A 21,703-nucleotide genomic window follows, 5' to 3' on the forward strand; every position below is an offset into this window, starting at 1 on the left:
TTAACTATTCATGATTAATTAACTATTCTAAAGAAGTGACTTTTTACATAATTGTGTTTATTTTGCTGGTATGCAAATAAAGATATCTTTATTGCAGAGATGTGGCTTCCAAACTTTTGACCAGCAATGACTAAATACGGTAAAATGGAAAAAATTGTACTTGCATAGTGATTTATTAAATCCTGAGGACCCCAAGGTGCCTCAATATTCAGTCATTCACACAATGATGTGTTAAGCTACATGTATGGTGAATATCTTAATATCTTTGGTACACATGCGTCTGTCAACTGTCATTTGCTTCAATACTCGTTTTTAAATCTAAAGACATTAGGTTGAAAACTGATACAGAAAATGACGCTAACCAACGGTTGTTTGATGCAGTTCACAGGTAACTTTAGGAAGGAGGGTCTTACCGATCAGAATATGACCACATTTTATAGCTGGGCTGTTTGGTATTAATCCATGTACAGTCAGTCTCCCGTCCTCTTTGGACCGCCCCTTGGTCTTTCTGACCTGCCATCCAGGCGGCGACGATGCACCACCCCAAGCAGCGCTTCCAGGAGTCCTCCTCGGTCACACAGAGGGGTCGGCGAGCTCGCCAAGCGTTGGGGTTCAGGTAGACACACGCTTCCTTCAGCGCCGGCGCTGATGATGAACCGTCACGCCCTGCTTGCTGGCCCGGCTGGTTCTTCAGGATGGAAGCTGGAGGTGATGAGGTCGATTTGCCTCTGCCGCCATCTTTGCCTCCTTTCCGTTGAGAGGGACGCTGTTTCCTCCCTAGGATCCTGGCAAGCTTCTTGAGAGCGGGCTCGCCTTTCCTCCTCCGCGAGCTGCGTCTCTGCGTGTTGGTATGCTCTGTGATGACCATCGGTCCTCCTTCTCAGCTGAAGCGGACGTGGTTAGTGGATAAACACTGGTTTGCCGTGGCACGGGCCAAAGCGGCCTCCTCCTCCACCCTCACCTTAGCTCCAGGTAGAAGAGTTCCCCGTTCTTCTGAATGTCGTCCAGCCATTCTGGTTCCAGGTCACTGAGGCAAAACAGAGCATTTACAAGACAGGATGAACAAACCTTGGTAGCAAATACGGCATCAGTACAGTTGCCTTGGAAGAATTGAAAATGGTATTAAATATCTTCAACTCCAAATCCTGAGTTTTACATCGGAGTTTTACATCAGATAAAATACTATTAACACCACAATGCCACAAAGACCCCCACAGGTAACTGTTCCAATCTGTGGGCACCAAACTTTATAACCCCTCCCTATGACCACATCCACAAAATAATTGCAATCTAAGATGTTTTTGAACACTAAAGATTAGGTAAAATAGGATTTGCGAGATTTTTTAATTGTTTCAACTTCGTGTTTCTATTATTGAAAATTGAGCATCTTTTTTCCCTTGTTTATACTATTTCTTTATAGATTCCTTGCCATTTCCAGGTCATATTTTCTTTCTAAACTCCATTAAACTAAGCAACTGACAGAAAAAAAAAATCACCCTGGGATTTATTTTGATTCTTATCGGGAACCTCATTTTCAACTCCAATCACAGCCCACTGAGAAGAGACCCTGTGGCAGAACCAGAACTCGATAGAGAACATGTACAATGACTTGAAGTATTCATACCCCTTGAACCTTTTCACACGGAGCTCAGATTAGAAGCGATGTACAAGTTTTGCAACAGAATTTCAATTCAAAACACGTCTGGCTGTAATTTCAGGATCTGCATCCAGTCTGAAGTCTTTTGCGGCCGCTGACAGTTTGTCTTCCAGGTCTGCACTCTGTTAAGCATCCTTCGCGTTTCCCTTAAACTGACTACTTTCCCTGCCTCTGCTGAAGAGACTCATCTTCAGGGCATGATCCTCTTGGCGGCCCCTTTGATTTATTCTTTCCTCGTCCCGCTTGTCAGTTCAGTTGGAGAGACGCATCTTTTTAGAGATGATGGATTGAACAGCGTTCTGTTACACATTCAAAGCCTGGGACTTTGTTTTATAACCCAACTCTGCTTTAAATGTCTCCACACTGTTCTCCTGTTGTGTTCCTTGGTCTCTATGAATCAAGAATCTTTGTTGTCATTATGCAACCATAGCGATGATGCTGTATCTTTACTAATCTTCTGCAAATGAAAAACTCTGAGGCCTTCGCAGAACAGCTGGATTTAAATTAGTCAAGCATCAAATTAAAGGGGACAGAATACCAAATCCATGGCACACTGATGATCCTCTGCTTTGTCGTATTTCACATAAAATCCTGTTATAATAGTTTGTGTTTGAAATCTAACAAAATATCAAGTGGTAGGAACACTTTTATAGGACATTTTAAAAAGGCTCTATTAACCTGCATAGCGTGCTATATTTAATAGAAGGGTTAGAAGTTTATTCTTCATTTATTCTGCCTTAGAAGGTGTAAAAAGCAGTGAAGTGCGTCTTTCAAGGGACGTCGTTATTAAAATTGTATTTACAAAACTTTGTCTACTGAAATAATAAAGAAAAAAAACTCTAATCTAGGCTATTATGGATAGAAACTGCACAGATGGAGTGAAAAGCCACGCTTTACAAAACTGAGGGCTTTCTGGCATTTAAGGGCGTCCAATCTTTGCATTTGACTTTTTCAACCTTTGAATCTAGAGGAGCATAATAGCTTAGCTGGAACTTTTCTCTCTTTTTTCGCGTCTTAACTCAGACTCAAAACAGTTTTCTTACTCTGTGTAGTCGGAGCTGCTGAAACTCGATGATGCGGATTCACTGTCGTCGTCTTCTTTTGCTTTCTGCGCTCTCGAAAGTGCGTTTTCCAAACAACGTCCAGGGCTGACCGACGCCATTGTGTTATAAAAACCATCCCATTCACGCGTGGACCCAGAAACCGCGTTAGGCGTCCTTATTTCTGGGTTTTAAAAGAAAGCAGCGATATCTTTTCGCCATGTTTGCTGTGACGCCAGCGGAGCTGCAAAGGAGCGTCACGTGACACAAGAGCGTATGTTCTGATTGGTGGATGCCACCGTTGCCCATAACAACACACAAGCGTCGTCGTGCCAGCGGGCTAGCAGACGTTTCTGACAATTTACGAAGAAAACAGACGATATTCCATCGCGCAGAGACTTGTTTAGAGACGGGAAATTAATCCCAAGATGGCTCAGCTATGTAATATAGGGACTGGTTAATATGTAGGTGTGTTAAATATCCCCAGTTGCTAAATTGTCGATAGCAAAATAAAGTAGAATTTTAACTTGAAATGAAAAGTTCACGCCATTTAACTAAGCTACCAACTCAGTAAATGACAGAAACGAAAAGTCCATAAACAACGAATAAACATACACAACAGGAAAAACGGTCTTAAATCAGCACGCAAGAAAATATAGAAACGGTAACGATTGTTTCGTTTAAAATAAAGCATTTACACGTTCATTTATTAGCTCGGCGTCTCATCTGTGCAGAGATCCGCTGGGTTTTTAAATCCCCTTCGGCATTCAGCGCAGGTCTGGCAAAGTGCCGCGGCTCGCAAACAGAAACACAAGACCCCTGGTTCGTAAGAGAACTACTTACATAAGCTCCATATAAATATAAATTCACACGATTTCGGACAAGATCTGACTGACCTGTAAAGCAGAACACTGCGGATGGAGTCAAAGTCCTCCAAATTATTTGAGAAGGAATTTCCATCTATAAGGTTGAACATCCTCTGGGTTTCATGTTTTGAAACGACGTTATTAGTTATCAGCAAAATAATAGGCAATGTTATTCCTTTTAAAAACGACCCAAAGGAACTTCTTCTCTCTCAAAATGATGACTTTTACTACTCCGGCTACGGCAGCTTTGGGGTTGAGCTCCCTGAAGGATCCTCCCCCCAGTTTCTCACGTCAATCATGTTTTTTTTCTCTTTTGGGGTGCTGTTATAAATTCTGATTGTTTCTCCAGGACAGCAGAGGGTAATTTAACCCAGCTTTCTTCTTGGCATTTTGAGAAAGAGCCCACCAAGGACAAAAAGACCAACAGGCAAGCTCTGGATTTTCATCAAAACACAATTCTCAAGGATGGGAATAGTCATTGATCCAAAACAAACCAGGTCTTTGTTTTGGATCAATGACTATTAAACTGACAGAAGTAAAAAAGTATTTTATAATGGCTTCTTGTCTAACAGTTGAGACATCCGCTATGATCTGCCTCAAGGCAGTTCTCTTGGGCCTCTCCTTTTTTTTTTGTTTACACAAATAATTTGACTTATGTATTAAACAAATCTTCAGGTGTTATGTATGCTCACGATTCACCAATGTTTTAGTCTGATTCAAATGTTAGCAATATATCAGACATACTGGAAAACAAGATGAGTTCACTTGTGAAATAGTTAATCATAATAACTTATTTATAAAGAAAGTTATATTTACCGGTAGACCCAAAACATTTTATGAAAAACTTGCTTATTGTGATCAAAAACATAATTTTACCAGATATTCCTGTTAGATAAAATTTATTATAAACGTTTTACAAATATCTGTTTTCTACAGAGCAATTCAGGGATGGAATAAACTACCGAAAAACATCAGAGAACTTTAAAAGAGCACTGAAATCTCAGTTTGCAATTTAAAATGTGATGATTGAATAATATTGTGCAAATTGTGTCAATGCAACCATACAGTGTATAAACGCATTTCTCGGGTCAAAAACTTTAGAAATGATCCCATTTTTGATAACTGAAGTATTGAAGATGAGGAAAACACGTAGAAGTTTTTTTTCCCTGAATGATATTTAATAAGCTTTTATGAAATGTCTCTTACAGTGGACATTGGGTCTTGCTGACTATAAAGCTATGGCTCATGTGATGAGCTTTTAACTCTGATCAATTTAGTTTTCGTTTTCTCATTACTTCCAGGCCATTGATCCTAGTTTTATACTCAGGTAAATGGACTGAACTTATATAGCACTTTTCAAGTCACGCTGACCACCCAAAGCGCTGTACACTATAGCCGCATTCACCCAGTCGCTCTCACTAACGCGCACATCTTCATACACCGAGACGCAGCTCGGTAGGCAACTTGGGGTTAAGTGCCTTGTCCTGGGGCACATCGACATGTGGCACGGGGAAGGTGGCCAGCCAGATGACTATTCAAGCCACAGTTGCCAAAAAACTCATTTTAATTTTCGTTTTCTCAGTACTTCCAGGCCATTGATCCTAGTTTTTAAACTCATGATCATGTAGAAAAGTTACACGACTTACATGGCCCCCCCCTGCTGACCTGGACTACCCTGTGCCTGATCAATCTGTTGCTCAGCCAGTAGCCCTTGAATTCAAGAAATCTAAGACAACTGCAGTATTTTACCTTACCTTCTCTGGTTTCCCAGTTACATGTTGGTCTTACCTGTACTCCTCCCAGCTGTTTGTAGCAGACAGTCCAACGACATGGATGGCGTTAGAAATTGTGAATGCTTTGTGCAGCTTGACACTGGGTAAATCAGATCAAGTGGTCGCTCAAAGCAAATCCAGGTCATGTTTTTGTTGTACTGATCTACAACATTGAGTCCGGTCATAAGAACATGGCGCCTCTCTTTTGATGACAATCATCTGCATCTGTCCCAAAGTTGTACCCTACGGACACTGGAGGCCATCAGAACCACCGTATTGTTTTGTCACTTTATCACTGTAGCATGTGATGGTTTCTGGACAACCATTCTGGATGTTCCTCCGCCTCTTTCTTGTAGCTTTTGATTATGTGACATTGTTGACTTGGACTATGCAGAGAGTCTGTTGTTCACAAGAGTCCTTGTAACCGAATAGCTATTTGTTTTAAGGATAGCCAATAATGGGATGGGGTGAACTACGTGCCAATGTACGGGTGTCTTCTTCTTGGAAGAGATTGTGCCATTGGAACTACTGCATTGCTACACCTTCCCAATTGCACATCATTAAATGTTTTGATGCATTTTATAGACCTCAAAATCCAGAAGCAGCTCAATTGTGACTGGGAAGCAGAAATACTTTCTGCCCAGTGGGATTTGGCTGTCCTGGACAACCTGACAAACAGGACATTGGCTTGTGAATGACTGACCTGTTCGTTTACACAGTCAATCCTGGGTCTTGGCAGATTGAAGCAGTCTTTTGCACTATATGTAGGACGGTTCTCAGCTTTTGTGTCTGTGTTCTCAAGTAAGAAAAGAGACAAACTTCCATTTACAGATGTTAATAAGAATAAATGTACCAATAAAGCGGTTGTGAAGAATACTTGATTTTCAGACAACAAACACATCCACTCTGATCATACTCCAACCTTCACTGTCTCTGAATCAACAGTGAACAGTCATCATTGGTAGAGAGTACATGAAACAAATCATCTCTTTCTACCCACTTCATGCTCAAGAAGGAGTATCAGCAACTCATCATCGTGGTAAGCGAGACCATACAGTGTAGAAACACATTTCTCAAGTCAATAACTTTAGAAATGATCCCTGAAAGTATAGTCTTAACTTTTCTCTGCTCCTACCCACCTACTAGTCTGAACGCCGTACCCTTCTCAGTGACAGTACAGACTACACCTGGAGCTCAATACATGCAATTGAAGTAGATCCTGAGGGCCAGAAGAAAAAAATGTTTTGAAATTTTGATATTTTTGATAACTGAAGTATTGAAGATGAGGCAAACACGTAGCAAAATTCTTTCCCTGATCTTATTTAATAAGGTTTTATGAAACGTCTCTTACAGTGGACATTGGGTCTTGCTGGCTATAAAGCTATGGCTCATGTGATGAGCTTTTAACACTGATCAATTTATTTTTCGTTTTCTCATTACTTCCAGGCCATTGATCCTAGTTTTTAAACTCATGATCATGTAGAAAAGTTACACGACTTACATGGCCCCCCCTGCTGACCTGGACTACCCTGTGCCTGATCAATCTGTTGCTCAGCCAGTAGCCCTTGAATTCAAGAAATCTAAGATAACTGCAGTATTTTACCTTACCTTCTCTGGTTTCCCAGTTACATGTTGGTCTTACCTGTACTCCTCCCAGCTGTTTGTAGCAGACAGTCCAACGACATGGATGGCGTTAGAAATTGTGAATGCTTTGTGCAGCTTGACACTGGGTAAATCAGATCAAGTGGTCGCTCAAAGCAAATCCAGGTCATGTTTTTGTTGTACTGATCTACAACAGTGAGTCCGGTCATAAGAACATGGCGCCTCTCTTTTGATGACAATCATCTGCATCTGTCCCAAAGTTGTACCCTACGGACACTGGAGGCCATCAGAACCACCGTATTGTTTTGTCACTTTATCACTGTAGCATGTGATGGTTTCTGGACAACCATTCTGGATGTTCCTCCGCCTCTTTCTTGTAGCTTTTGATTATGTGACATTGTTGACTTGGACTATGCAGAGAGTCTGTTGTTCACAAGAGTCCTTGTAACCGAATAGCTATTTGTTTTAAGGATAGCCAATAATGGGATGGGGTGAACTACGTGCCAATGTACGGGTGTCTTCTTCTTGGAAGAGATTGTGCCATTGGAACTACTGCATTGCTACACCTTCCCAATTGCACATCATTAAATGTTTTGATGCATTTTATAGACCTCAAAATCCAGAAGCAGCTCAATTGTGACTGGGAAGCAGAAATACTTTCTGCCCAGTGGGATTTGGCTGTCCTGGACAACCTGACAAACAGGACATTGGCTTGTGAATGACTGACCTGTTCGTTTACACAGTCAATCCTGGGTCTTGGCAGATTGAAGCAGTCTTTTGCACTATATGTAGGACGGTTCTCAGCTTTTGTGTCTGTGTTCTCAAGTAAGAAAAGAGACAAACTTCCATTTACAGATGTTAATAAGAATAAATGTACCAATAAAGCGGTTGTGAAGAATACTTGATTTTCAGACAACAAACACATCCACTCTGATCATACTCCAACCTTCACTGTCTCTGAATCAACAGTGAACAGTCATCATTGGTAGAGAGTACATGAAACAAATCATCTCTTTCTACCCACTTCATGCTCAAGAAGGAGTATCAGCAACTCATCATCGTGGTAAGCGAGACCATACAGTGTAGAAACACATTTCTCAAGTCAATAACTTTAGAAATGATCCCTGAAAGTATAGTCTTAACTTTTCTCTGCTCCTACCCACCTACTAGTCTGAACGCCGTACCCTTCTCAGTGACAGTACAGACTACACCTGGAGCTCAATACATGCAATTGAAGTAGATCCTGAGGGCCAGAAGAAAAAAATGTTTTGAAATTTTGATATTTTTGATAACTGAAGTATTGAAGATGAGGCAAACACGTAGCAAAATTCTTTCCCTGATCTTATTTAATAAGGTTTTATGAAACGTCTCTTACAGTGGACATTGGGTCTTGCTGGCTATAAAGCTATGGCTCATGTGATGAGCTTTTAACACTGATCAATTTATTTTTCGTTTTCTCATTACTTCCAGGCCATTGATCCTAGTTTTTAAACTCATGATCATGTAGAAAAGTTACACGACTTACATGGCCCCCCCTGCTGACCTGGACTACCCTGTGCCTGATCAATCTGTTGCTCAGCCAGTAGCCCTTGAATTCAAGAAATCTAAGATAACTGCAGTATTTTAACTTACCTTCTCTGGTTTCCCAGTTACATGTTGGTCTTACCTGTACTCCTCCCAGCTGTTTGTAGCAGACAGTCCAACGACATGGATGGCGTTAGAAATTGTGAATGCTTTGTGCAGCTTGACACTGGGTAAATCAGATCAAGTGGTCGCTCAAAGCAAATCCAGGTCATGTTTTTGTTGTACTGATCTACAACAGTGAGTCCGGTCATAAGAACATGGCGCCTCTCTTTTGATGACAATCATCTGCATCTGTCCCAAAGTTGTACCCTACGGACACTGGAGGCCATCAGAACCACCGTATTGTTTTGTCACTTTATCACTGTAGCATGTGATGGTTTCTGGACAACCATTCTGGATGTTCCTCCGCCTCTTTCTTGTAGCTTTTGATTATGTGACATTGTTGACTTAGGACTATGCAGAGAGTCTGTTGTTCACAAGAGTCCTTGTAACCGAATAGCTATTTGTTTTAAGGATAGCCAATAATGGGATGGGGTGAACTACGTGCCAATGTACGGGTGTCTTCTTCTTGGAAGAGATTGTGCCATTGGAACTACTGCATTGCTACACCTTCCCAATTGCACATCATTGAATGTTTTGATGCATTTTATAGACCTCAAAATCCAGAAGCAGCTCAATTGTGACTGGGAAGCAGAAATACTTTCTGCCCAGTGGGATTTGGCTGTCCTGGACAACCTGACAAACAGGACATTGGCTTGTGAATGACTGACCTGTTCGTTTACACAGTCAATCCTGGGTCTTGGCAGATTGACGCAGTCTTTTGCACTATATGTAGGACGGTTCTCAGCTTTTGTGTCTGTGTTCTCAAGTAAGAAAAGAGACAAACTTCCATTTACAGATGTTAATAAGAATAAATGTACCAATAAAGCAGGTTGTGAAGAATACTTGATTTTCAGACAACAAACACATCCACTCTGATCATACTCCAACCTTCACTGTCTCTGAATCAACAGTGAACAGTCATCATTGGTAGAGAGTACATGAAACAAATCATCTCTTTCTACCCACTTCATGCTCAAGAAGGAGTATCAGCAACTCATCATCGTGGTAAGCGAGACCATACAGTGTAGAAACACATTTCTCAAGTCAATAACTTTAGAAATGATCCCTGAAAGTATAGTCTTAACTTTTCTCTGCTCCTACCCACCTACTAGTCTGAACGCCGTACCCTTCTCAGTGACAGTACAGACTACACCTGGAGCTCAATACATGCAATTGAAGTAGATCCTGAGGGCCAGAAGAAAAAAATGTTTTGAAATTTTGATATTTTTGATAACTGAAGTATTGAAGATGAGGCAAACACGTAGCAAAATTCTTTCCCTGATCTTATTTAATAAGGTTTTATGAAACGTCTCTTACAGTGGACATTGGGTCTTGCTGGCTATAAAGCTATGGCTCATGTGATGAGCTTTTAACACTGATCAATTTATTTTTCGTTTTCTCATTACTTCCAGGCCATTGATCCTAGTTTTTAAATTAATGATCATGTAGAAAAGTTACACGACTTACATGGCCCCCCCTTGCTGACCTGGACTACCCTGTGCCTGATCAATCTGTTGCTCAGCCAGTAGCCCTTGAATTCAAGAAATCTAAGATAACTGCAGTATTTTAACTTACCGTCTCTGGTTTCCCAGTTACATGTTGGTCTTACCTGTACTCCTCCCAGCTGTTTGTAGCAGACAGTCCAACGACATGGATGGCGTTAGAAATTGTGAATGCTTTGTGCAGCTTGACACTGGGTAAATCAGATCAAGTGGTCGCTCAAAGCAAATCCAGGTCATGTTTTTGTTGTACTGATCTACAACAGTGAGTCCGGTCATAAGAACATGGCGCCTCTCTTTTGATGACAATCATCTGCATCTGTCCCAAAGTTGTACCCTACGGACACTGGAGGCCATCAGAACCACCGTATTGTTTTGTCACTTTATCACTGTAGCATGTGATGGTTTCTGGACAACCATTCTGGATGTTCCTCCGCCTCTTTCTTGTAGCTTTTGATTATGTGACATTGTTGATTAGGACTATGCAGAGAGTCTGTTGTTCACAAGAGTCCTTGTAACCGAATAGCTATTTGTTTTAAGGATAGCCAATAATGGGATGGGGTGAACTACGTGCCAATGTACGGGTGTCTTCTTCTTGGAAGAGATTGTGCCATTGGAACTACTGCATTGCTACACCTTCCCAATTGCACATCATTGAATGTTTTGATGCATTTTATAGACCTCAAAATCCAGTAGCAGCTCAATTGTGACTGGGAAGCAGAAATACTTTCTGCCCAGTGGGATTTGGCTGTCCTGGACAACCTGACAAACAGGACATTGGCTTGTGAATGACTGACCTGTTCGTTTACACAGTCAATCCTGGGTCTTGGCAGATTGACGCAGTCTTTTGCACTATATGTAGGACGGTTCTCAGCTTTTGTGTCTGTGTTCTCAAGTAAGAAAAGAGACAAACTTCCATTTACAGATGTTAATAAGAATAAATGTACCAATAAAGCAGTTGTGAAGAATACTTGATTTTCAGACAACAAACACATCCACTCTGATCATACTCCAACCTTCACTGTCTCTGAATCAACAGTGAACAGTCATCATTGGTAGAGAGTACATGAAACAAATCATCTCTTTCTACCCACTTCATGCTCAAGAAGGAGTATCAGCAACTCATCATCGTGGTAAGCGAGACCATACAGTGTAGAAACACATTTCTCAAGTCAATAACTTTAGAAATGATCCCTGAAAGTATAGTCTTAACTTTTCTCTGCTCCTACCCACCTACTAGTCTGAACGCCGTACCCTTCTCAGTGACAGTACAGACTACACCTGGAGCTCAATACATGCAATTGAAGTAGATCCTGAGGGCCAGAAGAAAAAAATGTTTTGAAATTTTGATATTTTTGATAACTGAAGTATTGAAGATGAGGCAAACACGTAGCAAAATTCTTTCCCTGATCTTATTTAATAAGGTTTTATGAAACGTCTCTTACAGTGGACATTGGGTCTTGCTGGCTATAAAGCTATGGCTCATGTGATGAGCTTTTAACACTGATCAATTTATTTTTCGTTTTCTCATTACTTCCAGGCCATTGATCCTAGTTTTTAAATTAATGATCATGTAGAAAAGTTACACGACTTACATGGCCCCCCCTGCTGACCTGGACTTCCCTGTGCCTGATCAATCTGTTGCTCAGCCAGTAGCCCTTGAATTCAAGAAATCTAAGATAACTGCAGTATTTTAACTTACCTTCTCTGGTTTCCCAGTTACATGTTGGTCTTACCTGTACTCCTCCCAGCTGTTTGTAGCAGACAGTCCAACGACATGGATGGCGTTAGAAATTGTGAATGCTTTGTGCAGCTTGACACTGGGTAAATCAGATCAAGTGGTCGCTCAAAGCAAATCCAGGTCATGTTTTTGTTGTACTGATCTACAACAGTGAGTCCGGTCATAAGAACATGGCGCCTCTCTTTTGATGACAATCATCTGCATCTGTCCCAAAGTTGTACCCTACGGACACTGGAGGCCATCAGAACCACCGTATTGTTTTGTCACTTTATCACTGTAGCATGTGATGGTTTCTGGACAACCATTCTGGATGTTCCTCCGCCTCTTTCTTGTAGCTTTTGATTATGTGACATTGTTGATTAGGACTATGCAGAGAGTCTGTTGTTCACAAGAGTCCTTGTAACCGAATAGCTATTTGTTTTAAGGATAGCCAATAATGGGATGGGGTGAACTACGTGCCAATGTACGGGTGTCTTCTTCTTGGAAGAGATTGTGCCATTGGAACTACTGCATTGCTACACCTTCCCAATTGCACATCATTGAATGTTTTGATGCATTTTATAGACCTCAAAATCCAGAAGCAGCTCAATTGTGACTGGGAAGCAGAAATACTTTCTGCCCAGTGGGATTTGGCTGTCCTGGACAACCTGACAAACAGGACATTGGCTTGTGAATGACTGACCTGTTCGTTTACACAGTCAATCCTGGGTCTTGGCAGATTGAAGCAGTCTTTTGCACTATATGTAGGACGGTTCTCAGCTTTTGTGTCTGTGTTCTCAAGTAAGAAAAGAGACAAACTTCCATTTACAGATGTTAATAAGAATAAATGTACCAATAAAGCAGTTGTGAAGAATACTTGATTTTCAGACAACAAACACATCCACTCTGATCATACTCCAACCTTCACTGTCTCTGAATCAACAGTGAACAGTCATCATTGGTAGAGAGTACATGAAACAAATCATCTCTTTCTACCCACTTCATGCTCAAGAAGGAGTATCAGCAACTCATCATCGTGGTAAGCGAGACCATACAGTGTAGAAACACATTTCTCAAGTCAATAACTTTAGAAATGATCCCTGAAAGTATAGTCTTAACTTTTCTCTGCTCCTACCCACCTACTAGTCTGAACGCCGTACCCTTCTCAGTGACAGTACAGACTACACCTGGAGCTCAATACATGCAATTGAAGTAGATCCTGAGGGCCAGAAGAAAAAAATGTTTTGAAATTTTGATATTTTTGATAACTGAAGTATTGAAGATGAGGCAAACACGTAGCAAAATTCTTTCCCTGATCTTATTTAATAAGGTTTTATGAAACGTCTCTTACAGTGGACATTGGGTCTTGCTGGCTATAAAGCTATGGCTCATGTGATGAGCTTTTAACACTGATCAATTTATTTTTCGTTTTCTCATTACTTCCAGGCCATTGATCCTAGTTTTTAAACTCATGATCATGTAGAAAAGTTACACGACTTACATGGCCCCCCCTGCTGACCTGGACTACCCTGTGCCTGATCAATCTGTTGCTCAGCCAGTAGCCCTTGAATTCAAGAAATCTAAGATAACTGCAGTATTTTACCTTACCTTCTCTGGTTTCCCAGTTACATGTTGGTCTTACCTGTACTCCTCCCAGCTGTTTGTAGCAGACAGTCCAACGACATGGATGGCGTTAGAAATTGTGAATGCTTTGTGCAGCTTGACACTGGGTAAATCAGATCAAGTGGTCGCTCAAAGCAAATCCAGGTCATGTTTTTGTTGTACTGATCTACAACAGTGAGTCCGGTCATAAGAACATGGCGCCTCTCTTTTGATGACAATCATCTGCATCTGTCCCAAAGTTGTACCCTACGGACACTGGAGGCCATCAGAACCACCGTATTGTTTTGTCACTTTATCACTGTAGCATGTGATGGTTTCTGGACAACCATTCTGGATGTTCCTCCGCCTCTTTCTTGTAGCTTTTGATTATGTGACATTGTTGACTTGGACTATGCAGAGAGTCTGTTGTTCACAAGAGTCCTTGTAACCGAATAGCTATTTGTTTTAAGGATAGCCAATAATGGGATGGGGTGAACTACGTGCCAATGTACGGGTGTCTTCTTCTTGGAAGAGATTGTGCCATTGGAACTACTGCATTGCTACACCTTCCCAATTGCACATCATTAATGTTTTGATGCATTTTATAGACCTCAAAATCCAGAAGCAGCTCAATTGTGACTGGGAAGCAGAAATACTTTCTGCCCAGTGGGATTTGGCTGTCCTGGACAACCTGACAAACAGGACATTGGCTTGTGAATGACTGACCTGTTCGTTTACACAGTCAATCCTGGGTCTTGGCAGATTGAAGCAGTCTTTTGCACTATATGTAGGACGGTTCTCAGCTTTTGTGTCTGTGTTCTCAAGTAAGAAAAGAGACAAACTTCCATTTACAGATGTTAATAAGAATAAATGTACCAATAAAGCGGTTGTGAAGAATACTTGATTTTCAGACAACAAACACATCCACTCTGATCATACTCCAACCTTCACTGTCTCTGAATCAACAGTGAACAGTCATCATTGGTAGAGAGTACATGAAACAAATCATCTCTTTCTACCCACTTCATGCTCAAGAAGGAGTATCAGCAACTCATCATCGTGGTAAGCGAGACCATACAGTGTAGAAACACATTTCTCAAGTCAATAACTTTAGAAATGATCCCTGAAAGTATAGTCTTAACTTTTCTCTGCTCCTACCCACCTACTAGTCTGAACGCCGTACCCTTCTCAGTGACAGTACAGACTACACCTGGAGCTCAATACATGCAATTGAAGTAGATCCTGAGGGCCAGAAGAAAAAAATGTTTTGAAATTTTGATATTTTTGATAACTGAAGTATTGAAGATGAGGCAAACACGTAGCAAAATTCTTTCCCTGATCTTATTTAATAAGGTTTTATGAAACGTCTCTTACAGTGGACATTGGGTCTTGCTGGCTATAAAGCTATGGCTCATGTGATGAGCTTTTAACACTGATCAATTTATTTTTCGTTTTCTCATTACTTCCAGGCCATTGATCCTAGTTTTTAAACTTCATGATCATGTAGAAAAGTTACACGACTTACATGGCCCCCCCTGCTGACCTGGACTACCCTGTGCCTGATCAATCTGTTGCTCAGCCAGTAGCCCTTGAATTCAAGAAATCTAAGATAACTGCAGTATTTTACCTTACCTTCTCTGGTTTCCCAGTTACATGTTGGTCTTACCTGTACTCCTCCCAGCTGTTTGTAGCAGACAGTCCAACGACATGGATGGCGTTAGAAATTGTGAATGCTTTGTGCAGCTTGACACTGGGTAAATCAGATCAAGTGGTCGCTCAAAGCAAATCCAGGTCATGTTTTTGTTGTACTGATCTACAACAGTGAGTCCGGTCATAAGAACATGGCGCCTCTCTTTTGATGACAATCATCTGCATCTGTCCCAAAGTTGTACCCTACGGACACTGGAGGCCATCAGAACCACCGTATTGTTTTGTCACTTTATCACTGTAGCATGTGATGGTTTCTGGACAACCATTCTGGATGTTCCTCCGCCTCTTTCTTGTAGCTTTTGATTATGTGACATTGTTGACTTGGACTATGCAGAGAGTCTGTTGTTCACAAGAGTCCTTGTAACCGAATAGCTATTTGTTTTAAGGATAGCCAATAATGGGATGGGGTGAACTACGTGCCAATGTACGGGTGTCTTCTTCTTGGAAGAGATTGTGCCATTGGAACTACTGCATTGCTACACCTTCCCAATTGCACATCATTAAATGTTTTGATGCATTTTATAGACCTCAAAATCCAGAAGCAGCTCAATTGTGACTGGGAAGCAGAAATACTTTCTGCCCAGTGGGATTTGGCTGTCCTGGACAACCTGACAAACAGGACATTGGCTTGTGAATGACTGACCTGTTCGTTTACACAGTCAATCCTGGGTCTTGGCAGATTGAAGCAGTCTTTTGCACTATATGTAGGACGGTTCTCAGCTTTTGTGTCTGTGTTCTCAAGTAAGAAAAGAGACAAACTTCCATTTACAGATGTTAATAAGAATAAATGTACCAATAAAGCGGTTGTGAAGAATACTTGATTTTCAGACAACAAACACATCCACTCTGATCATACTCCAACCTTCACTGTCTCTGAATCAACAGTGAACAGTCATCATTGGTAGAGAGTACATGAAACAAATCATCTCTTTCTACCCACTTCATGCTCAAGAAGGAGTATCAGCAACTCATCATCGTGGTAAGCGAGACCATACAGTGTAGAAACACATTTCTCAAGTCAATAACTTTAGAAATGATCCCTGAAAGTATAGTCTTAACTTTTCTCTGCTCCTACCCACCTACTAGTCTGAACGCCGTACCCTTCTCAGTGACAGTACAGACTACACCTGGAGCTCAATACATGCAATTGAAGTAGATCCTGAGGGCCAGAAGAAAAAAATGTTTTGAAATTTTGATATTTTTGATAACTGAAGTATTGAAGATGAGGCAAACACGTAGCAAAATTCTTTCCCTGATCTTATTTAATAAGGTTTTATGAAACGTCTCTTACAGTGGACATTGGGTCTTGCTGGCTATAAAGCTATGGCTCATGTGATGAGCTTTTAACACTGATCAATTTATTTTTCGTTTTCTCATTACTTCCAGGCCATTGATCCTAGTTTTTAAATTAATGATCATGTAGAAAAGTTACACGACTTACATGGCCCCCCCTGCTGACCTGGACTACCCTGTGCCTGATCAATCTGTTGCTCAGCCAGTAGCCCTTGAATTCAAGAAATCTAAGATAACTGCAGTATTTTACCTTACCTTCTCTGGTTTCCCAGTTACATGTTGGTCTTACCTGTACTCCTCCCAGCTGTTTGTAGCAGACAGTCCAACGACATGGATGGCGTTAGAAATTGTGAATGCTTTGTGCAGCTTGACACTGGGTAAATCAGATCAAGTGGTCGCTCAAAGCAAATCCAGGTCATGTTTTTGTTGTACTGATCTACAACAGTGAGTCCGGTCATAAGAACATGGCGCCTCTCTTTTGATGACAATCATCTGCATCTGTCCCAAAGTTGTACCCTACGGACACTGGAGGCCATCAGAACCACCGTATTGTTTTGTCACTTTATCACTGCAGCATGTGATGGTTTCTGGACAACAATTCTGGATGTTCCTCCGCCTCTTTCTTGTAGCTTTTGATTATGTGACATTGTTGATTAGGACTATGCAGAGAGTCTGTTGTTCACAAGAGTCCTTGTAACCGAATAGCTATTTGTTTTAAGGATAGCCAATAATGGGATGGGGTGAACTACGTGCCAATGTACGGGTGTCTTCTTCTTGGAAGAGATTGTGCCATTGGAACTACTGCATTGCTACACCATCCCAATTGCACATCATTGAATGTTTTGATGCATTTTATAGATCCTCAAAATCCAGAAGCAGCTCAATTGTGACTGGGAAGCAGAAATACTTTCTGCCCAGTGGGATTTGGCTGTCCTGGACAACCTGACAAACAGGACATTGGCTTGTGAATGACTGACCTGTTCGTTTACACAGTCAATCCTGGGTCTTGGCAGATTGAAGCAGTCTTTTGCACTATATGTAGGACGGTTCTCAGCTTTTGTGTCTGTGTTCTCAAGTAAGAAAAGAGACAAACTTCCATTTACAGATGTTAATAAGAATAAATGTACCAATAAAGTGGTTGTGAAGAATACTTGATTTTCAGACAACAAACACATCCACTCTGATCATACTCCAACCTTCACTGTCTCTGAATCAACAGTGAACAGTCATCATTGGTAGAGAGTACATGAAACAAATCATCTCTTTCTACCCACTTCATGCTCAAGAAGGAGTATCAGCAACTCATCATCGTGGTAAGCGAGACCATACAGTGTAGAAACACATTTCTCAAGTCAATAACTTTAGAAATGATCCCTGAAAGTATAGTCTTAACTTTTCTCTGCTCCTACCCACCTACTAGTCTGAACGCCGTACGCTTCTCAGTGACAGTACAGACTACACCTGGAGCTCAATACATGCAATTGAAGTAGATCCTGAGGGCCAGAAGAAAAAAATGTTTTGAAATTTTGATATTTTTGATAACTGAAGTATTGAAGATGAGGCAAACACGTAGCAAAATTCTTTCCCTGATCTTATTTAATCAGGTTTTATGAAACGTCTCTTACAGTGGACATTGGGTCTTGCTGGCTATAAAGCTATGGCTCATGTGATGAGCTTTTAACACTGATCAATTTATTTTTCGTTTTCTCATTACTTCCAGGCCATTGATCCTAGTTTTTAAACTCATGATCATGTACAAAAGTTACACGACTTACATGGCCCCTCCTGCTGACCTGGACTACCCTGTGCCTGATCAATCTGTTGCTCAGCCAGTAGCCCTTGAATTCAAGAAATCTAAGATAACTGCAGTATTTTACCTTACCTTCTCTGGTTTCCCAGTTACATGTTGGTCTTACCTGTACTCCTCCCAGCTGTTTGTAGCAGACAGTCCAACGACATGGATGGCGTTAGAAATTGTGAATGCTTTGTGCAGCTTGACACTGGGTAAATCAGATCAAGTGGTCGCTCAAAGCAAATCCAGGTCATGTTTTTGTTGTACTGATCTACAACAGTGAGTCCGGTCATAAGAACATGGCGCCTCTCTTTTGATGACAATCATCTGCATCTGTCCCAAAGTTGTACCCTACGGACACTGGAGGCCATCAGAACCACCGTATTGTTTTGTCACTTTATCACTGTAGCATGTGATGGTTTCTGGACAACCATTCTGGATGTTCCTCCGCCTCTTTCTTGTAGCTTTTGATTATGTGACATTGTTGACTTGGACTATGCAGAGAGTCTGTTGTTCACAAGAGTCCTTGTAACCGAATAGCTATTTGTTTTAAGGATAGCCAATAATGGGATGGGGTGAACTACGTGCCAATGTACGGGTGTCTTCTTCTTGGAAGAGATTGTGCCATTGGAACTACTGCATTGCTACACCTTCCCAATTGCACATCATTAAATGTTTTGATGCATTTTATAGACCTCAAAATCCAGAAGCAGCTCAATTGTGACTGGGAAGCAGAAAGACTTTCTGCCCAGTGGGATTTGGCTGTCCTGGACAACCTGACAAACAGGACATTGGCTTGTGAATGACTGACCTGTTCGTTTACACAGTCAATCCTGGGTCTTGGCAGATTGAAGCAGTCTTTTGCACTATATGTAGGACGGTTCTCAGCTTTTGTGTCTGTGTTCTCAAGTAAGAAAAGAGACAAACTTCCATTTACAGATGTTAATAAGAATAAATGTACCAATAAAGCGGTTGTGAAGAATACTTGATTTTCAGACAACAAACACATCCACTCTGATCATACTCCAACCTTCACTGTCTCTGAATCAACAGTGAACAGTCATCATTGGTAGAGAGTAGTGATGTTACGTTATGTGCCGAGGCTTCGAGGCGTGTGTCGAGCAATGGAGGGGGCGTTTCCGTGAAGCGCGTATCGAGGCTTGCTTCATTTAGGGGAGGAGCCGAAAACGATGACGGCCGAAGCCTCGCTGGCCGGCTGTACCACGTGACTGCTTCGGGAAGTGGTTCAGATGTTGGCGCGGCTTCGACAGCTTTTAGAAACCCCACAGGCTCCATTCAAAATGTGGGTTGTTGTAGGCGAGTTGCGGTCAGTTGAGAGAGTGGATAGAGTTTTGATAGTTTGGATAGCAGAGTTTGGATAGTGGTTATTTAGTTTGAGACAGTTAGTTTGGTGTTTGGAGAGTTTAGGAGAGAGATAGATAGATAGGAGATCAGTGCTCTCAACTATCACGCATTGACCGTCACTGACTTCACACGGTCACACGCAAACATGGCATTTTTCACGCATAAAAATCCCAACGCCCATCTGGGCAGCGGACGATAAAAACTCCGCCTTCTGCTGAGATGTTTCAGCTTCTTTCACAGCTTGTGGCCATAATTCCTGCTGCAGTTCATGTTAACAGAGCAGCAGGAAGAGCGATCAGAGTTATGAATAATTTTAGTTTTAACAGTGGTGAAAGTGAGCCGGTAAGGTCCTGTACTACGTACGCAGGAGGGGAGGGGGCGGGGGAAGAGAGCTGCTGCCAGATATTGCCTTCATTCAGAACCAGTGATGGCTGCACTCTGGGTCATAAAACAGTTCTGCTCACCAGATGCAGTTTAAAACGCTACGTCTGGTTATAAGTTGTTTTTATTAATTCTGCATTTTTTAACTACATGCACCGTATTTCTGTGCCTCAGCGCTTCGGTGCGCTGCTGCCGTGCGCTTTTTTCAGGTGCGCAAAATTACGTTACTTGTAATTTGGGTGCGCGCTTTCATTTTAAAGAACTTGTAACATCAGGAGGCTGATCTCAGACCGGTCAGCTCCTATGATCACTGTATAGGAGCCCTTTACAGTTTTTATTTATGCATTTCCACCCTGTTTATCCCTCGCACGCAGCGCACCATCGGGTAAAATCCTCCCACCTCACCGCCCAGAGCGCACTGAGGAGAGCAATAGAGATTTGTCTGGTCGACTGAGATGAGAAACCTGTTGCTGTGAAAGGTGATATAGGTTATAAACTGTTACTGTCTAGAATTGCATTGAGCTGAAAAGAGAGGAGACATCAGCAGCTGGATCGTGTGTAAAGACGCAGCGGGAACCTCTGTGTGCTTCAGTGTTGCTGCTGAGGGGAAACTGTGGGACCGTATAGTACTGGGCTAATCATTGGTCACAGTACCCCAATCTGTACATACTTGCACTTATTTATTTATGCACCCCGGCATCATCTGTGCCATGTGAGCGTGTCTTTTCAAAGGTTGGAGAAGTAGTATCAAAAAAGAGAAATCATTTGAAACCAAAAACTGTGGAGAAATTGTTGTTTCTTAATAAAAATGCATGGAACCATCCAAGTTACACAAGCATTAGCCTATTCACTACCCCCTGCCTAGTTCCACAAGCACTTTCATTGTCCTCTGCCTGATTAAGCCCATGCCATTTTTCTAGAGTCACAGAAAAACATTATTACACAACATGCCATATCATGTCACTACTATTTTGGGAATAATTACACACAGAGAATACATTCAAACAATATTTTATTATACACATGTGTTTACAAAATTTATGTAGACAAATGATTTCGTCCTACACCTTCTATGAAGTCATTCCCAAGAGCCATAATAGACAAAAATGATATGCATCACACGTGTTAAGATACAGCTGGCTGTGATTATACAACTTGCCAGTAGGTGGTGCTGTGTGCACATGAACCGTCAAGAAATGAACCTTTTCTCGAACCAGTTGGCTGAGTGGTTCAATGCCTCATGAGGCTTCATCTCGCCATCACTAGTAGAGAGTACATGAAACAAATCATCTCTTTCTACCCACTTCATGCTCAAGAAGGAGTATCAGCAACTCATCATCGTGGTAAGCGAGACCATACAGTGTAGAAACACATTTCTCAAGTCAATAACTTTAGAAATGATCCCTGAAAGTATAGTCTTAACTTTTCTCTGCTCCTACCCACCTACTAGTCTGAACGCCGTACCCTTCTCAGTGACAGTACAGACTACACCTGGAGCTCAATACATGCAATTGAAGTAGATCCTGAGGGCCAGAAGAAAAAAATGTTTTGAAATTTTGATATTTTTGATAACTGAAGTATTGAAGATGAGGCAAACACGTAGCAAAATTCTTTCCCTGATCTTATTTAATAAGGTTTTATGAAACGTCTCTTACAGTGGACATTGGGTCTTGCTGGCTATAAAGCTATGGCTCATGTGATGAGCTTTTAACACTGAT

General features: G+C 41.5%; 2 protein-coding genes, 8 non-coding genes and 1 pseudogene across 10 annotated transcripts in view; 1 reads left to right on the forward strand and 10 right to left on the reverse strand.

Moving 5' to 3' along the window:
* The window catches only part of intu (inturned planar cell polarity protein), a gene marked incomplete in the record, with an annotated part of 45,016 nt that extends 42,092 nt beyond the window's left edge, over positions 1–2,924 (reverse strand). The window contains 2 exon segments of the mRNA XM_036146325.1: positions 962–1,027; positions 2,701–2,924. Of these exon segments, the coding sequence (XP_036002218.1) occupies positions 962–1,027; positions 2,701–2,819 (185 nt within the window).
* Positions 1–21,703, forward strand: part of trmt10b (tRNA methyltransferase 10B) — a 65,757-nt gene that overhangs the window by 26,690 nt on the left and 17,364 nt on the right. The gene's annotated exons all lie outside the window — the stretch shown is intronic.
* Positions 6,236–6,451, reverse strand: LOC118565957. The gene has a single exon (XR_004932706.1). It is a non-coding gene; the product is annotated as a small nucleolar RNA U3 (small nucleolar RNA).
* On the reverse strand, positions 7,862–8,077 carry LOC118565958. The gene has a single exon (XR_004932707.1). It is a non-coding gene; the product is annotated as a small nucleolar RNA U3 (small nucleolar RNA).
* Positions 9,490–9,705, reverse strand: LOC118565959. Its single transcript, XR_004932708.1, has one exon. It is a non-coding gene; the product is annotated as a small nucleolar RNA U3 (small nucleolar RNA).
* LOC118565960 lies at positions 11,117–11,332 on the reverse strand. The gene has a single exon (XR_004932709.1). It is a non-coding gene; the product is annotated as a small nucleolar RNA U3 (small nucleolar RNA).
* On the reverse strand, positions 12,743–12,958 carry LOC118565961. Its single transcript, XR_004932710.1, has one exon. It is a non-coding gene; the product is annotated as a small nucleolar RNA U3 (small nucleolar RNA).
* On the reverse strand, positions 14,368–14,583 carry LOC118565962. The gene has a single exon (XR_004932711.1). It is a non-coding gene; the product is annotated as a small nucleolar RNA U3 (small nucleolar RNA).
* Positions 15,995–16,210, reverse strand: LOC118565963. The gene has a single exon (XR_004932712.1). It is a non-coding gene; the product is annotated as a small nucleolar RNA U3 (small nucleolar RNA).
* Positions 17,622–17,837, reverse strand: LOC118565965. The gene has a single exon (XR_004932714.1). It is a non-coding gene; the product is annotated as a small nucleolar RNA U3 (small nucleolar RNA).
* LOC118565972 lies at positions 21,221–21,405 on the reverse strand (annotated as a pseudogene).

This window comes from Fundulus heteroclitus, chromosome 14 (assembly GCF_011125445.2).
Source record: "Fundulus heteroclitus isolate FHET01 chromosome 14, MU-UCD_Fhet_4.1, whole genome shotgun sequence".
NCBI classification, from domain to species: Eukaryota; Metazoa; Chordata; class Actinopteri; order Cyprinodontiformes; family Fundulidae; genus Fundulus; species Fundulus heteroclitus.